The sequence below is a fragment of the Myotis nattereri genome (assembly GCF_964212035.1).
Source record: "Myotis nattereri genome assembly, chromosome: 1".
In the NCBI taxonomy this organism is placed as follows: domain Eukaryota; kingdom Metazoa; phylum Chordata; class Mammalia; order Chiroptera; family Vespertilionidae; genus Myotis; species Myotis nattereri.
Window position 1 is genome coordinate 47,166,714 of NC_138075.1, and position 19,699 is coordinate 47,186,412.

General features: G+C 44.7%; 1 protein-coding gene across 1 annotated transcript in view; it reads right to left on the bottom strand.

Annotated features, from left to right (window-relative positions):
• Positions 1-19,699, bottom strand: part of ZNF609 (zinc finger protein 609) — a 202,838-nt gene that overhangs the window by 2,821 nt on the left and 180,318 nt on the right. Inside the window, exons 4-6 of the mRNA XM_081094333.1 lie at positions 7,554-7,641; positions 2,469-4,809; positions 794-1,160 (exon numbers count right to left, since the gene is read on the bottom strand). Coding sequence (XP_080950459.1) covers positions 794-1,160; positions 2,469-4,809; positions 7,554-7,641 — 2,796 coding nt within the window. The remainder of the gene's footprint in view (positions 1-793; positions 1,161-2,468; positions 4,810-7,553; positions 7,642-19,699) is intronic.

Below are 19,699 nucleotides of genomic sequence, written 5' to 3' on the forward strand. Positions count from 1 at the left end.
TTCCAGTCAAGGGCATGTACCTGGGTTGCGGGCACATCCCCAGTAGGAGATGTGCAGGAGGCAGCTGATCGATGTTTCTCTCTCATCGATGTTTCTAACTCTCTATCTCTCTCCCTTCCTTTCTGTAAAAAATCAATAAAATATATTAAAAAAAAGAAAAAAAAAAAAGAAACGTGTTTTTTTAAAAAAAAAAAAAAACCCCTCAAACTCCTACTGTGTGTCCCCCAAGAACTCAAGAATGGCAGTGTAAAGAGCTTGTCTTTCCCAAGCTCAGCCTCTTCCCCACAATCTGACTTCCAATGCTCTTCCCCTTCCTGCCTTCCAATCTTACAGCTGAACAGGATCTTGCAAATGAATACATGCAGTGTGCTGGTTTGAATGTTATTTGTTATGTGTCTCTCATGCTACAATTAAGCTGTAAGCTCCCTATGTCTTTTGCGTTCTCCACAGTGCCTGAGTGCACTGCAAAACAAAGAATGTGTGTGTAACAAATCCTCGTTGAGGGAAGATGGCAGTGGTACAGAGAGTTTTACCTTTTGTTATCCATGAAAAGTGACTATAGAGGCAACCTTATAGTGAAGCAAGGGAGGTAGAGGTGGTCCCACAGACTGTAATTAGGGGTCAAAGAGTTGGGTGTAGAGGGGCCACTTCACAGAATGTCACATTCAAAAAAGGGCTGTCATCTACCTGAGCCCCAATAAGCCTTAGGACTGAGCAAGGAAACTGGATTTGAAATCTCTGCTTCATTTCCACCCGCAGTTCATGGAACACCAGCTGGAAGGGTGGTGCCTACCTGGGTAGTTCTGCATCATCACAGCAGGCATGCCCCGGTAGCTGGGGTGGTTGGGGTCATAGGACTGGCTGTAGGAGTAGCCGTGCATGTAGGGGATGTAAGACTGGTGCTGGGTGAGGGGGGAGGACACAGGCACATGGACACTTGGTCGGGGCTCCTTGCTTCCAAGGCGGGATTCCTCAGAAGTGGGCAGCTTGCAGTCACTACTTGTGCTTTCTTTCCCATCCTCCTTGGGGACAGAGTCCTTATTCCGACTCCTTTCCTCCTTCAATTTGCGGTCCCGCTCCTCTTTCCACCTCTCATCTTCTGACTTGATGTCTGAGTACTTGGCAGGATAAACATATGTCCACATCCGGGGCTCAGCTTCCTACAATCACAGAATGAGCACTGAGTGTTGCACAAATGAAGGAGAGAGAGAGAGTGAGTGATAGTTCAAGCCCAGGGTCCCAGCAAACACCAAAGCAGATACCAGGGCAGAGTATGCCAGTGGCCTCTACTGATTGTTTACAATGACCTCTGGTCCCTCCTGCTTAAAAAGCCTGTCCCCTCCCGGCCTCAAGGGAAAGAAAGAAAGAGGGGGAAAGAAGAGGAAATCTATCGGTGGGTCTTCTCAGCGAGAACCAGCATTCTGGAGAAATGACTGCCTGAACAGAAGAGGCTGCTCCCTTTCCAAGGGCATTTAGGTTGTTTCATTTCTTCAGGGCAAACTCGGGCGGAAGGTCTAACTGTGGCACCAACAGGGAAGGGAAGACTTTCTTAAGTTTCTTGAGCAGCCCTGGCAGGTACGGCTCATTTGGTTGAGCGTCATCCCATGGTTTCCAGTTCAATTCTGGGTCAGGGCACATGCCCAGGTTGTGGGCTCAGTTCCCAGTAGGGGACATGCAGGAAGCAGATGATTGATGTTTCTGTCTGTCTCTCTCTCCCTCTTCCTCCTCTCTCTATAAAATCAATAAAAACATATTAAAAAAAGAAAATAAGTCTCTTGAGCAGAGCAAGATGTGAGACCAAGTTCTTGGTTCTAGCTCTTCCTATAAAATATTTTTGCAAGTAACAGTTTGAGTAGTGTACTTCTGGTCTACTCTAAAATATGGACAGATCACCATGAAATCATCCCACAGGAACCGAACACTGGAAGAAACACTGTACTAGGAATCCAGATAGCTGGGTTCCAGTTTTGTTTTGTTTTGGGCCTCTTTTGTCAAATGGGAAAAGACCTTTCACTGATGTAACAGTACCGCCCCCTCCCCACTTTTGTTAATTCTCACCGGAGGATATATATTTTTCCCCATTGCTTTTCAGAGAGAGTGGAAGGGAGGGAGGGAGGTGGGGAGAGAAAAACATCAATGTGAGAGAGAGAGACATCGACTGTTTGCCCTCTGCAGGTAGCCCGACTGGAGGTGGGGAGTAAACCCGCAATCCAGGTATGTACTGCGGACTGGGAATCGAACGAGACCCTTTGGTGCATGGGCCGATGCCCTAAACACTGAGTATACTGATCAGGGATAAAAGTGCTTTCTGAAAAACATTAAAATGATTTACAAAGGTAAAAATATCCCTAAAATTATAGATTTCTCCTGCTAACCTGTATTCTGTTGACCTCCTAAATCAGGACAACCCTGACTGTGAGGAAGAGAGAAAGACAGACAGTATTTCTATTTCTTCCCAGAACAGTTACCTGTCGGTACCAGAGTATTGGATCCACCTCCGCCTGTCGGCCACACTCAGCACCTGTCTTAGCCTCAGAAGCCTCCTTGCCTAGGTGGCTGGCCTCACTCAGCTTCACTTTAAGTGTTTCTGGGGCCTGGCTGGGGAGTTTGGAAGAGTCGTCTAACTTGGGAATAATGACTGACTTGGCAGGGTCAGCCCCTGGCTCCTTGGCTTTGCTGGGTCCTGACTTCACCAGGTCTGTCAGGCTGGGAGCCTTGGTGAGAGTTGGTGGAATTGACGGCTTTTGCTTCCATTCTTCCTTGAGTGCTGCCTCCCGCTCCTTCAGGCCCAACTCCGCCTTCTTGTCCAGTCCCCGCTGCTGCTGCTCCAAGCTCTGCCGTTTCTGCTGTTCCTCATATTGCTGCCGGTAAGCTGTGTTCGTGCTCAGGAGGTGGGTGTGGTAACTCTGGTCGCTGTAGCCATAGGGGGGCACATAGGCATACTGGTTGTAGTACAGGGACTGCATGTACATGTTGGGACGTTGCTGGATGACAGAGGGCTGCTGACTGGAACTGCTCAGCTCTGGCTTCTTGTCCTCACAGACATCATTCTTCGCTTTCCCCTCCATGCTCTCAGGCTCCTCATCCTTTTTTGTCTTCAGTGCCTGGCTTTCCACTCCTACCTGGCTGCTGGGGTTCAGCGTCCCTGGGCTGGACTGTGCGTAATTTGGAGAGTAGTAACTCTCAAAGCCTTGGTAATATGGGGAGTCTTTGCTCTGTGGCTGAGGGGGGAAAAGAGTTTTCTTAGCCCCTTCCTTCACCAACTGCTCAGGGTCCTTTGATTTGACACTATCCACTTTGCCCTCCCCGTCCTCCCCAGCATCAGAGATGTCGGAGTAGGCAGGGCTGTTGGTTTTGACGGAGCTGGCTTCAGCTCCATTCTGAGTCACTACATGTAAGGGAGTCATGGGCTGGGTAGGGGTAGTGCTCTCTAGGCGGCTACTGCTTCCAATGGAAGGGCTGGGGGCATTGTCTGTGAAGCTGTATATCTTATCAGCTTCAGCCTTGATGCTGGCCAGTCGGCTTTGGTGGGGGTCTGATGAGCCATTTAGGAGCCCCTCCATTTTCATCCCATCTCCTGATGATTCCCTGAATGGGCTTTTGCCTTCTTCTGATCGACAGACCTTGCCAGGAGTCAGAGGACTTTCAAGTTCCTTTGAAGACTCCTTCTTTTTTTTGTCTTTCTTTTTCTTATCCTTGGCTGGAGTCAAGGCAGGGTTGACTGTGAAAGGTTCTCCCATCACAGTGGGCTTGGGCTGAATGGGCTTGAGCTGGGGGCTGTTGGGCATGGCTTGGACCACTGTGGTGGTCAAGCCCGAGGAGGAGCCTGGGCTGGCTGCTGTGAAGGTGGCTGTCTGGAAGGTGTAGATTTGTTGTGGGGGGATGGCCGGGGCAATGGGCCGGGCTGACTTTAAGCTCTTGGAAGGCATCTTTTCAGGTTTCAAACAAGAGGGTTTTTTACATTTTTCTTTTTCCATACATTTCCTTTCCAAAGAATCAAAGGCATCATTGCTTGTATCATCCATAACTGAGGGTCCATCATCAGAGCCATCATTGGATAAGGCCCCAAGGTCTGTGTCCCCTTCCCCACTCAACTTTTTCTTACACAGACCTTTTGTGCTGAATTTGCTTGAAGGAGAAGGGCTATGGGGCTCTACGAGCCGAACTTTGGGGGTAGCTGAGCGGGCAGGGGACAAGGAACCTTTCTGTGAGGCAGAGGCACCATTGCAGCTCCCGAGGTCTGCGTGGAGTATGGGCTCCTCTCCGCACTCACTGTCTCCATCGGCTTCTGGCTTGCTGTCATCATCTGTATGGGCGTGAGCTTGATGGTACTTAAGTCCATTGATGTGCTTATACTTCTTGTTACAGTTTGGGTGGGGACAGTCAATCAGGACTGGGGAGGGACAGTTTCTATCTAGAACAGTGGGTTCCACCTTGGTCCCAGGGAGGGGGCCAGTGGCTGAGCCCATGGAATTCGTACGGACACGCTTGCTCCCTTTGGAGTCCTCTGAGCTAGAATTCAGCTCCATGTCTGAAAGGGGTTTGTTTTTCCGCTTATTCACTGAGGAAGGGCTGGCCTTGACGTCCTCAGAGGTGCTACTGGTAGGTGGGCGGTGCTCTGAAGAATTCTGGCTGCCCCGACGGCCTTTGCTATTGGCTCCTGCTCGGGTTTTGCTGCTGCTGCTGGTCCCTTTGCTGTCAGAGGTTGTTGCTGTCTCATTGACAGGTGTGTTACTGTTGGGACGCATGCGTTTGCCTCTACCCCGACCGTTTCGCATTTCCAAGTCACTGGTGGGAGAGTCACAGAACCTTGGCAAAGGACAAACACAATAGAATATTATTAAGAAGTGAAAACGACTTCAAACCAGTTTAGCTGCAGTCTCCAGAAGAACTGTCCAGATGGTAACTATCATTTTCAATGAATATGATTTGCTAAAGGAACTTCTGAAAGAGTGGGGACTGCAATTAAGTAGTGAGCTCCTAGAATGCTTTCTGCATACTAGCTGTAAATTATTCCCCAACATTTGGGTTCCCCAAAGCCTAGCAAACTTCAAACTAATATTAGGAATAAGCTATAAGATGCCATTCACTGAAATGCCAATCTTAAGATCAAATTGCAATTTGAAAAGGTCCTTGTGAAACCAACAGTGTCCAGTAGTTTAAAAAAAACCCCAAAATGTTCTTGAGTTTAAACTTTTCATAGATAGCTACCATAAAAAAGGATCATCAATGAATGTTTGTACACTGATAGTCAGACTCTAATGACCTTTCAGACACGGAGTCTCAAAGTGACTACAGATAGCAGTCTGAATTCAATAATTACAGATGAAGACTTAAGTAGGATCTCCACCCACTTCTACCCAACCCATCAACACCTAACTCATTTATTCTTTTTCTTTTCTTTCTTTTTTTTTTTTTTGTGTGCTCTTGACCAGGAATTGAACCTGCAACCTTTTGGTCTGTGGGTTGACGCTCTACCACTGAGCAGCACCGACCAAGGCCTGATTAATTTATTCTTGAATGCCAGATAAATATAGTGGCTCCCTTTGTCTCTACACCATAATGTCCTTTAAAAGCTGGGTGCCTTTTATTTTTCCTTTCCCTGTATGGCAAATGCTTTTATTTTATAGAAACACATCTATTGTATCTAAGGTGAAAAATACTGTTAGGAGATGCTGTTAATTTCTTAAATTTTTCCCTTTTTTAAAATTAATAATTTTTATCTTCAATTACATTTGACAATCTGGGACCCCTCGGGAGATAACGCCCTGCTGGGTTAGGCCTGCTCCTAGGTGGCAGAGGGCAGGCCCAATCCCTAGGTGCAGCCCCTGGTCGGGCTCAGAGCAGGGCCGATTGGGGAGTTGGGGCGCCACCCCTGTCATGCACAGAGCAGGGAGATTGGGAGTTTGTGATGCCACCCTCAGTCACGATCAGGGTAGGGCCGATTGGGGGGTTGGGGCACCATCCCCTGTCACACTCAAGGCAGGGTCGATGGGGAGGTTGCGGCGCCTCCCCCTGTCATGCACAGAGCAGGGCCAATCAGGGGGTTGGGGCACTGCCCCCTGTCATTCACAGAGCAGGGCCCATCAGGGGGGTTGGGGCTCTGTACTCTGTCACGCACAGAGCAGGGCCAATCAGGGGGTTGGGGCGCTGCCCCCATCACACACAGAGCAGGGCCCATCAGGGGGTTGGGGCACCGCCCTCTATCACCCACAGAGCAGGGCTGATCAGGGGGTTGGGGCGCCGCCACTCTCACACTCAGGGCAGGGCCAATGGGGAGGTTATGGCTCTACCCCGTCACACACATAGCAGGGCCCGTGGGGGGGGGGTGTTGGGGAGCTCCCCCCTATCAGGCAGAGAGCAGGGCTGATCAGGGGGTTGGGGCGCCTTCCCCTGTCACGAACAGAGCAGGGTGGATAGGGAGGTTGTGGCCCCGCCCCCTGTCACACACAGAGCCGCAGGGCAATCAGGGGGTTTGGGCGCTGCCCCCTGTCATGCTGATCCCGGTGCTGGGAGGCCTCATGGCTCCGCTGATCCCGGTGCTGGGAGGCATATTACCCTTTTACTATATAGGATAGAGGCCTGGTGCATGGGTGGGGCCGGCTGGTTTGCCCTGAAGGGTGTCCTGGATCAGGGTGCGGGTCCCCACTGGGGTGCCTGGCCAGCCTGGGTGAGGGGATGATGGCTGTTTGCAGCTGGTCACACACCATTCAGGGTGGGGGTCCCCACTGGGGTGCCTGGCCAGTCTGGGTGAAGGGCTGAGGGCTGTTTTCAGGCTGGGGGTGACTGAAGCTCCCAACTGCTCCTTTTTTTCTTTTTCTTTTTTTTTTTTATTCTGGGCCAGCTTTAGCTTTGAGGCTTGGCTCCAGCTCTTAGGCCTCTGCGGCTGAAACTAGGTTTCTGGCCTTTGCTTACAATGTTGCAAATCTGCTGGCTGAAGTCCGGAGGTATTTGTTACATTGTTTCTTAAACCGCAGGGTCAGAGTCCTGTAGCCGCAGGCGGGGAACGTTGGTTTCCTCCGTCACTGAGGCAAGCAAGCCTCATGTTAGTTTCAAGCTGCCTGGCTGCCGGCTGCCATCTTGGCTGACAGTTAATTTGCATATCTCGCTGATTAGCCAATGAAAAGGGTAGCGGTCGTATGCCATTTACCATGTTTCTCTTTTATTAGTGTAGATTAGTTTCAAGTGTACAACCTAAAGCTGGGTGTCTTAAAAACTATCCAACCCTATAGCCCGGCCAGCAGGCTCAGTGGTTGAGCCTCGACCTATGAACCAGGAGGTCACAGTTTGATTCCTGGTCAGGGTATATGCCTGGGTTGTGGGCTCAATTCCATGTGGGGTGTACAGGAGGCAGCCGATCAATGATTCTCATCATTGATGTTTCTCTCTCTCTCTCACTCTCCCTTCCTCTCTGAAATCAATAAAAATATATATTAAAAAAATTAAAAAACAAACCCCAAAAACCTATCCAACACTAGCTGGATAAAGGTATAAGAGATCACTGATTAGGGTGGTTCAGACTAACATAAACTAAAACGTCGTAAAGTGCTTACCTGGGGGGTGCCCAATCATGCCGTGTGCAGTCAAGAAGTGTACCTACGTATGTCTTGTTCCTCCATGTTACATTCACTACCAACATCCCTGGAAGACAAAAAGACTCAGATATAGACAAGAGAAACCCTATTGACCACCGAAAAGAGTATTTTTTCCATTTGAATAGCATTCTGGCTCCTATAGGAGGGTTTAGGGGTACTGTGAGTCCCAATGGGACAAACAGGATTGGGCTGAAATAGTTCTATGGGAACTGCCCACAACACTACCACGGACCTGTAAGATGGGCAAGAGTTGCAAAGATTTAATGTGTCCAATTAAGACACACTTTTATAACTTAAAAAAGATTATGCAGTGTTTCAAACATACTAAAAAATTATAAAGAATAACCTAACAAAAACTCACGTATCCACCAATCAGTGACTTATTTATAAGATTTTGTGCCATTCAGGAATCATGTTTTTGGTGTAAGTCTAAGAATTCTTTGCTTACTGAAGATTTTTTTTTCCTAAAAGTTTTACAGTTCTGCTTTAGTCCTTGATTTGAGTCAATTTTTTTTTAAATATATTTTATTGATTTTTTACAGAGAGGAAGGGAGAGAGATAGTTAGAAACATCGATGAGAGAGAAACATTGATCAGCTGCCTCCTGCACATCCCCCACTGGGGAAGTGCCCGCAACCCAGGTACATGCCCTTGACCGGAATCGAACCCGGGACCTTTCAGTCCGCAGGCCGACGCTCTATCCACTGAGCCAAACCGGTTTCAGCTGAGTCAATTTTTATATGAGATTCTCTCTCTCTCTCTCTCGGTCCATGATGTCCATTTGTTAATTCATGATGCCAAGAATTGATTTGGTATCTTTGCCAAAATCAATTGGGTGTATCTGTCTATTTCCTCGTTCTCTGCTCTGTTCCATTGGTGTGTCTATCCCTCTGCAAATATTACAGTCTCATAGATTACTGTGGCTATATAGGTCTTAAAATCTTATTTTAGAATAATCTTATCTATATCTACAAAATATCTTGCTGAAATTTTGACAGAAATTGCATTAACCTATATTATCAATTTGGGAAAAATTGACATCTTTACTATGTGCTCTCTATTTATTTGGATCATCTTTAACTTCTTTCAGCATACAAATCTTGTAGATGTTTTGTTAAATTTACACCTAAGTATTTCATTTTTTTGAGCTATTATAAATGGTATTATTATATTTTTAAGTTCAGTCCCCAAATGTTCATAGCCAGTATATAGTAGACATACAATTGAGTTTTGTATGTTTATCTTATATTCTATGACCTATCTAAAGTCACTTATTAGTTCTAGGAGTTATTTATGTAGTCATTGAGATTTTCTATGTAGACAATCATGTGATGTGCAAATAAGCACAGTTGTATCTCTTGCTTTCTGATCTGTATGCCTTTTCTTTCCTTTTCTCGTACTATTGCAATAGCTAGAACTTCCAGCACTGCGTTGAATAAGAATAGTGAAAACAGACATCCTTGCCTTGTTTCTGCTCTTAGGGGGAAAGCACTCAGTTTTTCATCATTAAGTATAACGTTCAGCTCCATATCTGGGATATAGAGGGAAAACAAAAACCCAGGAAACTCACCACCATGTTATTACTCAGGTCTTGAGGTCCTTAGCTGGTCTGCCTTCTTTTCTACACCTTTCACAATCTCGTTATGTTTGTTTTATATATAATGGACAGGGTTTTTAGTTGTATTTCCTAGTGCGAGAACTAGGAAAAAGTATGTCTATCTTCCTCCAAGTGTAAGTTCTGGTTAAATTTTACTGGTTATCTTTCTTAGTGTTAGTTTTCTATTATATAAAATTTTGTTTTGTAGGCTGTTTTTTAAAAAAAAGCTTATCTTCACCCAAGGACATTTTTTCCATTGATTTTGAGAGAGTGGAATGAAGGGGTGGGGGGAGGGGGAGAGAGAGAGAGAGAGAGAGAGAGAATATCATTGATGTGAGAGAGACACATCTATTGGTTGCCTCCTGCACACACCCCTACCTACTGGGGCTGGGGAACCTGCAACCCAGGTACATTCCCTTGACCAGAAATTGAATCCACAACCCTTCGGTCCTGTGGGTTGACACTTTAACCACCAATCACTGAGCCAAACTGACCAGGGCAGTTTGCAGGCTCTTTTTGAGTGAGATGTTTTTGTTACTGATTTCCCCTTTCTTTGTTTCATACTTTTGCAATTTTCCCCATCTAGCCCCCTAAGGACCTAGTGTGAACAGGTCTTCGAATGGCCTATGCCATTAGAAGAAATTTAGGATATCATAGTTTTGGTCATTGAACCAGCAGGCAGCTAGACATACTTCTTCCCAACTCTTTAGGCTTCCTTCCTCCTCTATTCAATTAACTAGTTAAAGCCTCCTTTCATGAGGCTGGTTGAGGGTTGGCATCTGACTCCCCTGGCCTCAAGTTCTATCTCTTTAGGAAGCACTTTCAGTATCTAGTTGGTGCTGAGGCACCATTCTCTGTTCCCAGATCTGGAGGAGCGCAGGCCCACAGCTTCAGCCCCAATGACTTCTGTCTTTTCTATTTTTGATCCCTGAAGATGGTTATTTTGTTTTTGTGCCCAAACATGTTCTTTGATCTTCACTTTATATATTTTACTCCTTGTTATGTGTTTGGACCAGAAGGGATGTGTCAAAAGTTCGAACACAGTCATTCTGATTGGAAGTCCCGAGGCACACTTTCTATGTAATGTATCTAGAGAATAAGTCTGGAGACACTAGAGTTAGCCTCTGTTCATCTTGGTCACACACTAATATAATACTATTTGGGTCAGCACTCCATTCCCAGGGCCTACCTGCAGTAACTCACCTTTATTCATTTTCTTCTTAGATGTAGAATGCTGTCTAAAATTCACAGGACTTGGGGTTAGAAAATCTTAGTCCAAATCCTTGCTCTGCTACAGTGTAATCTTGGACAAGACATCTAACCTCTACGAACCTTAGATTTTTAATCAATACTACAGAATGAAAACAAATAAATGATAAGATTTTAAATTAGATAACTAGCCCATAGTAGGCTTTTATTATGTCAATACAAAGAAAGTGTTTAGATAAAACCATGGAGTACAGGACTCGAGCCCTGAACTCTTGGGCATGCCTTTTAAATAAGACCTTATTTAGCCTCTGTTCTCTTTGGGATCAGATTTTATGATGCTCTGTCATAAAACCAGATCAGAGAAGGGAATTGGGGGGAGAGGGAGGAGGGCATTATCCTTTCAGGAAGTCTCAGTCTGATGAAATTAGGGCAGGAAAGAACTTTGATTTAGTCAATTAGAGTCTAATTCAAACATTTATTGAACATCTATTATGTGCTATGTGTTTTCATACTCATTAGCTTATCAAATATTCACAGCCTTAAATCACTTTTTGAGTAGGGCACACCATTAAGAGAAATCAGAGTCCTCCCAATAATCCTGCCATATAGGGGTTGTTAAAGCTACTGTACAAATCAGGAAATGAAAGCCCAGAAAGGCTAAGTAATTTACCAAAGATCTCATTATTTATTAGTGGTCAGATCTTTAAGGCATTACACAGCAATCACTGGTGGATTCTGATTCTTTTTACACAATTTCCTCAAAATGTCCCTTTATCTTTATCTTAGCTAAAAACACACACAGGATTGCAGGGGTGTGTGTGTGTGGGGGCGGGGGGACCCAGAGGGAAAAGCACAGGATTCCTATCCTTTCTAGGGTGTGACATCTTAAGGGAAATGGCAAACCTGAGAAAGCAATGAGGCTAAATTCTCTCTGGCTATTAGCAAGTGAACTCAAATGGATGTCTCCTCCCAGTGATGGGCTGCTCTGATTACTGTATAACCAATTTGAACAGGAACAGAGTCCATTTATTTCTAGACAAGGTAAGACTTAGAGATAGGCACTGCATTAATAAGAGCAGATGAGCACAGCTGTGTATAGAGAACAGGCATACAATTAGAATGTTAAGTCCTACTCTTGAAAGAGCTGGGCAGGAACACATTTATAAATCTGTCTTTTTCCTCTGGTATAATCTGAAAACCTTAGTAATAATGAATGAGCAGAAAAGAAGACAGGTCAGAGAAACTGCTGCAAATGCAAGAGGGGAAAATTCTGTATGGAAAAACAAAATGGAGGCTTGTTTAAATGACAAAGCAAACACATTTTTCTGAAGTGTAACTCTCTTCCTACAAGGTTCTGAGTTGAGACAGCTGGGAGAATAAGAGGACAGGAAGGACAAAAAGCAGGAAAAAAACACAACATTTAACAGACCCAGTTTCTCTATTAGGGGGTAGCTTTAGGGCAGTAAGTAGGCTGAAGACAAAAATTGGTGTTCATTTCAGAAAGCTTCCTATTTTGAATAATGTTCACAAAATAGGGAATGACTTGGCTTATCTGAAGATTATAGTCCTAAAAATAGTAGTAATAATTTGTGCCTTGTGTTTCTCCAGGTAATTTCATATTTACCAAGGATCTTACAGACATAATCTCATTAAACATTAAGTTTTAGAGTGCTGAGTAGTACTCCTTCTTAAAAGTGATCACCTGTTTTCCAGGAACCGGTAAAGGGATTTGGACTTAGGTATAAGGCAGCAAGCAGTAAAGTTCCCCCAGGTCTCAGGGAAAGTGTAATGTTGATTCAAAACCTGCTTTACTTCAGAGGACAATTCAAAACCTCAAAAACAGCTGTGTATTCGAGACTGATCCAAGCACAATAGTGGAAAGAGTAAATTTTACCTCATTTTTACCATTTCTTCTAGTACATACTTGCTTTCAGGGATCTGGTCCCTTCGTGCTCAGCTGACCACTCTCCCTGAAGCACTTCCTTCATTTGGCTTCCAAAGCAAGAACATCACTCTCTCCTGGTTTTCCTCTCATCTTTCTGGTCATTCCTCAGCATCTTGTACTTCTTTATGTATAACTGATGTCTCCTGAACTTCTATTTCCAGCCCCAACCTTTCCCTCAGATTCAGTTCAGCTCCAGATTCATATATCTGATTGCAAATTTGACATTTCCATTTGATTTCTAAATAGAGATCTCAAATTTAACATGAGCCAAACTAAGCTCCTGACATCCACTCTTCCCCTGACACATCCCCTCCCCAACCAACCAACAACTGGCTCTGAGTTTTTCCTATTTCGGGTAATGGCATTTTCATCCTTTCAGGTGCTTAGGTCAGGTCCAAAACCTTCAGAGTTTTACTCTCAAGCTCCACATCTGACAGCAAATCTTGTTGGCTCAACCTTCAAAATATAGCCAAATTTTGACATATCTCACTACCTGCACTTCTCCAGCTCCAAGAACTCCTTAAATTATTCCAAAAGCCTCCTAATTTACATCCATTTTTATACCTTTCTGACCTATTCATAGCACAGAAGCCAGAGAGATCTTGTTAAAACCTAAACCATATCCTGATTCCTTTGCTCAAAATCTTTCAAAAGCTTCTTTCCATTTCACCCAGATTTAAAGGTTTAAATTCTTATTGTGACCTTAAAGGACTCACATGATCTTGGCCTGCATTACCTCTCTAGTCAATGTCATCTTCTACTCTGCTCTAGCACAGTGACCTACTTGCTCTTTGAACACAACAGGCATATTTCCATCTCATGGCCTTTGAACTTGCCATTCCATCTATCTACAACATATTCTCAAAGCTTACTCTCCCTTCACTTCTTTCAAATCTTTTTTCAAAAAGTCATCTCAGTGAGGCTATCCCTAAATACCATTATATGCTCTCTAGTTCCCTTTCCTATTTCCCCACAGTGAAAGGTGTAGAAAAGAAGGCAGACCAGCTAAGGACCTCAAGACCTGAGTAATAACATGGTGGTGAGTTCCCTGGGTTTTCATTTTCCCTCTATATCCCAGATATGGAGCTGAACATTATACTTAATGATGAAAAACTGAGTGCTTTCCCCCTAAGAGCAGAAACAAGGCAAGGATGTTTGCTTTCGCTATTCTTTTTTTTTTTTTTTAATATTTTTATTGATTTCAGAGAGGAAGGGAGAGGGATAGACAGATAGAAACATCAATAATGAGAGAGAATCATTGATTGGCTGCCTCCTGCATGCCCCCTACTGGGGATCAAGCCCGCAACCCAGGCATGTGCCCTTGGCCAGAATCAAACCTGGGACCCTTCAGTCCACTGAGCCAAACCGGCTAGGGCTGCTTTCACTATTTTTATTCAACACAGTGCTGGAAGTTCTAGTTATTGCAATAACACAAGAAAAGGAAAGAAAAGGCATACAGATCAGAAAGGAAGAGATACAACTGTGCTTATGTGCACATCACATGATTGTCTACATAGAAAATCTCAATGACTAAATAAATAACTCCTAGAACTAATAAGTGACTTTAGATAGGTCATAGAATATAAGATAAACATACAAAACTCAATTGTATGTCTACTATATACTAGCTATCAACATTTGGGGACTGAATTTAAAAATATAAAAATACCATTTATAATAGCTCAAAAAAAAGAAATACTTAGGTGTACATTTAACAAAACATCTACAAGATTTGTTTGCTGAAAGAAATTAAAGATGATCAAAATAAACAGAGAGCACGTAGTAAAGTTGTCAAATGGGCAACTTCTCTTTACTCAATTCAGAGTATCATAGTGATTGCGGCAGTTTAGAAATTATCCACAGATTTGTTGACATTCCTCCCTTCAAAAAGTTGATGCTTAATTCCCCTCACCTTGCGTGTGGGTTGCACTTCGAAACTTGTTTCCAATAAACAGTATGTGGTGGAAGTGATGCGCGTGACTTCTCAGACTAAGTAATAAAAGGGTTCCTCCTTGCTTTTGCTCTTGGATATATTACTTTTCTTGGGGAAGACAGCTGTGGTGTTGTGAGGACGCTCAAGCAGTACACCCTATGGAGAGGTCCATGAGGCCACAAACAGAGGCCTCCAGCTAATAGTCATGTGCTGAGCCAACCTGGAAGTAGATCCTCCAGCATCAAATAAGCTGACATCTTTTTTTTTTTTAAATATATCTTATTGATTTTTTACACAGAGGAAGGGAGAGGGATAGAGAGTTAGAAACATTGATGAGAGAGAAACATCGATCAGCTGCCTCCTGCACACTCCCCACTGGGTACGTGCCCGCAACCAAGGTACATGCCCTTGACCGGAATCGAACCTGGGACCCCTGAATCCACAGGCCGACGCTCCATCCACTGAGCCAAACCAGTCAGGGCAAATAAGCTGACATCTTGACTGTGACCTCAGGAGAGACCTCGAGACACAATAAGCCACTAGTGAACTCCTGACCCACAGAAACGATATAATTATGTTGTTGTAGTCCACTAATATTTTGGGGGTAATTTGTTACAAAACAGTGGATAACCTGAAGCAGTGTCTTAACCTGAGCAGGCAAATAATTTAACTTATTTATTCCTTGAGTTTCTATTATTTGCCAGGCATTGTGCTAAGTAGTGAAGTTACATAAAACAGCTAAGAAGATATGAAGGTCTATTCCTGGGAGCAAATATTTATTAAGAGCCTTCTTTGTGGAATTCACTGGATTAAGTACTGGAGAACAGTACTTAGAGATAAATAAGGCCAGCTGTCAGCTTTCAACATAAAGGACTGAAAAAGAGAAAGGGTAGGAGTAAGAGATCACACGTTATTGAATACTCTAGTAACTTCGAGTTTTCAAATGAAAACAGCACCATTTACCTATATGCTGCTCTTAAATCTTGTTTCAATCTGATTTTAAAAAAAATATATTTTTATTAATCTCAGAGAGGAAGGGAGAGGTAGAGAGAGAGAGAAACATCAATGATGAGAGAGAATCATTAACTGGCTGCCTCCTGCACTCCCCCTACTGGCGATCGAGCCCACAACCCAGACTTGTGCCCCTCGACCAAAATCGAACATGGGACCCTTCAGTTCATACGCAGATGCTCTATTCACTGAGCCAAACTGGTTAGGGCTCAATCTGAATTTTCAATCCTGGTTGATGCTGACAACTACTCTCTGGATAAAGGGCAGGTCAGCATACACGTACGTATGATTGCTTCCTTGTATTCATCTACTCATCATTCATTCATTCATTCATTCATTCATTCATTCAACAAATGAACATCTACTCTGGGCCAGACACTGTTGTAAAGTAATGGGATATATAGCAAAGCACCAAACTAACAGTCCTTGTTCTTCTGCAACTTATATTCAAGTGATGTGAGACAATAAATGAACAAGTAAATATAGGTGAGATAGTGGTAAGCCCTATGGAGAAAAATAAGTTAAGAGCAAAAGAATAGATGTGAGAGATGGGGATGTAGCTATTTTATAAAGGGCAGTCAAGCCTTATGAGAAGGGCACATTCAAGCAGAGGAACCTAAGAAAGGTGAGAGAGTAGCCATGTGGAAATTAGAAGAACATTTTAGGTAGTGGGAAAAGCAGATACAAAGACCCAGTAGTGGGAATGCATTTGGCATGTTCTGAGGCACAGCAAAGTGGAGAGTGAGGATATAGTGAAGTGAGGGGAAGAGATGAGGACAGTGAGACTAGGGCAGGCCAGAATGTGAAGACCAGGGGTTGACAGACTTTTAATGTAAGGGCACATAGTAAGTTTTTTAGGCTTTGCAGGCCACATAGTCTCTGTGGTAACTTCTCACCTCTTGGTGCACAAGAAGAGTCACAGATAATGTGTAAATGAATGGGCATAGTTGTGTTCCAATAAAATTATAAAAACAGGCAGTGGACTGGATTGGCACCTGAGCCTTAGTTTGTCCACCCCTGATATAGACCATAGAACCCCTTTCAGGGCAAATGATGGAGGTCAGAGGGGAATGGTATATGCCCAGGCTTTGGCCTTAGAAAGCATTCTCAGAGAAACAAAACTATAAATGAGAGCTAACTGTAATACACACACACACACACACACACACACACATTAATTTCAGAGAGGAAGGGAGAGGGAGAGAGAGATAGAAACATCAATGATAAGAATCATTGATTGGTTCCTCCTGCATGCCCCCTACCAGGGATCAGACCCTACTCTGGGCATGTGCCCTTGACCGGAATCGAACCCGGGACCCTTCAGTCCGCAGGTCGATGGTCTATCTATTGAGCCAAACTGGCTAGGGCCCTTCTTTTTCTTTTGTTGTTAATTCTCACCCAAGGATATTTTTTTTCATTGATTTTTTTAGAGAGAGTGGAAGTGGGGGGAAGGGGTGAGAGAGAAACATCCATGTGAGAGACACACTAATTGGTTGTCTCCCACATGCACCCCGACCAGGGCAGGGATTCAACCTGCAACCCAGGTATGTGCCCTTAACTGGGAATCAAATCTGTGACCCTTTGGTTCATAGGCCAGAGCTCTAACCAGTGAGAATACCGACCAGAGCTGAAATACTTCTACTAATATTAGGCACTAAAAGTTGTTTGTTGAACAGATAAAAATGAAAAAGCAGTTTGTCTGGAACCCAAAATGACAACTGTTACTATAGAAAAATATTTTGAGTACCAAAAAAATGTTTTGAAAATTAAATTAAATTTGAAACACAAGTCATTCATAAGTTGAGGACTCTCCATATACAGAGGATATTTTAATCTTTTTCTTGATAACTCAGGAACATTATTTTAGACATGATGAACCTATGGTATGGTAAGAGACATTCCATTAAAGGCTATTAAGGTATTACGGGTTAATGGTTCTCTATTAATTATAACCAAATTGCTCTGCTGTTTTCTTGTGTGTTTTGCTTTTCAATCTCCTCTTTGGGTTGTCAGCAGTTACTTTTTCTTGTCATTAATATGTCTATACTTTTTGCAGAAGTAGTCTTTCCCCTATTGCCAATCCCTGTATCACATCCAACTTTCTTGTAATCTACTTTAGTTGAAGAAATCAGGGAGTTGACACTAATGTAACTATATCATCAGGTCCTATGGGTCCTCTTATCTGATTTCATGGCCATATAAATTCCACATCCATTAACTACATGATTCTCTAAAGAGCCTATTATATTTGGAACTCAAAGTCCATGGGGAAAAATTCTACAGCTGGTAACCAAAGAAATCAGTTAATCAGACAAAACTGTTTTTAAAAAATTGATTTGGGGGGCGGGGAGGAAGAGGGATAGAGAGATAGAAACATCGACAAGAGAGAAACATCATTGATCAGCTGCCTCCTGCACACCCCCATTGGGGATCGAGCCCGCAACCCGGGCATGTGCCCTTGACAGAAACCAAACCTGGGACCCTTCAATTTGCAGGCTGATGCTCTATCTATTGAGCGAAACTGGCTGGGGCTGTCAGTGAGCTCTGAATGTAGTGTGTGACTATGTGGTCAATGTCTAATAAACACAATTTCTAAAACTGAAGACTTGTTTTTACTCCTCTTTTAAATGTGCTAGTTCTACTAATGAGTAATCAAGGTCTTAGTACAGGTGCCAAGAATGCCTAGACATTGCTACAAAATGAAATGTACATCTTTAATGCCCCACCCCCATACCAAAATAAAACAACAACAAAACCACTAAAAAAATTGTTTAAGGCAGTGCAGTGGCTCTCAAAGTGTAGTTCTGGGACCCTGGGAAGTCCCAAAGTCAGTTTTTAAGGGGTCTACAAAGTGAAAACCATTTTCATAATAATACTAAGACAAATCTGTCTTTTTATTTTCATTCTCTCATGAGCATATGATAAGATTTCTAGAGGCTGCATGACATGTGGTATTTCAATGAAGAGAATCCTATCTAATCTAATAATAGACAAATAGGGTAATTAACCGTACCTCCGCTACCTTCCCATTGGCTAATCAGGGCAATATGCAAATTAACTGCCAACCAAGATGGCGCCCTGCAGCCACACAGCTGAAGTGAGCAGGAGGTTTGCTTGCTCCAGTGAAGGAGGAAGCCAAGGTTCCCCGCCTGCCGCGGCCTGGCTCTGAGCTCCTGAAGCAACAGCTCCAAAAGCAACAATGTTTCAATTATAGAAGCCAAACGAATCCCAGATACCTGCTTTCAGCCAGCTGCGGCCTCAGAGCTGGAGCCGGGCCTCAGAGCTAGAGCCGGCTCTCAGCTCCAGTGACAGATATAGAAGGTAAATGAATCCCAGAATAAAAAGAAAAAGAAAAAAAGGAGATACTGGGAGCTTCAGTCGCCCACCAGCCTGAAAACGGCCCTCAGCCCCTCACCCAGACTGACCAGGCACCCCAGTTGGGACCCCCACCCTGAAGGGGGTGTGACCAGCTGCAAACAGCCATCAGCCCCTCATCCAGGCTGGCCAGGCACCCCAGTGGGGACCCCCACCCTGATCCAGGACACCCTTCAGGGCAAACCAGCAGGCCCCCACCCGAGCACCAGGCCTCTATCCTATACAGTAAAAGGGTAATATGCAAACTGACCCTAACAGCAGAAAGACTGGGAATGACTGGTCACTATGACACACACTGACCACCAGGGGGCAGATGCTCAATGCAGGAGCTGCCCTCTGGTGGTCAGTGCGCTCTCACAGGGGGGAGCTCTGCTCAGCCACAAGCCAGGCTGATGGCTGCCAGTACAGCGGTGGTGGTGGGAGCCTCTCCTGCCTCCTCAGCAGCGCTAAGGATGTCCGACTGCAGCTTAGGTCTGCTCCCTGCTGGCAAGTGGACATCCCCGGAGGGCTGCCGGGCTGCCAGAGGGATGTCTGACTGCCATCTTAGGCCCAATCCCCCGGGGAGCAGGCCTAAGCCAGCAAGTGGTCATCCCCCGAGGGGTCCCAGACTGCTAGAGGGCACAGGCCGGGCTGAGGGACCTCCCCCCACCCCTCCCCGCAAGTGCACAAATTTTTGTGCACCGGGCCTCTAGTATCCTATATAATAAAAGGCTAATATGCAAATCGACCAAACAGTGGAATACCAGTCGCTATGATGTGCACTGACCACCAGGGGGCAGACTCTTAATGCAGGATCTGCCCCCTGGTGGTCAATGCGCTCCCACAGGGGGAAGGCTGCTCAGCCAGAAGCCGGGCTCATGGCTGGTGAGCGCAGTGGCAGTGGCGGGAGCCTCTCCCACCTCCACGTCATCCCCCAAGGACTCCCGGACTGAGAGAGGGCACAGGCCGGGCTGAGGGACCCCCTCCTCCTAAGTGCACAAATTTTGTGCACCAGGCCTCTAGTAGAAATATATATGAAAATCTAGCTTGTTGTCT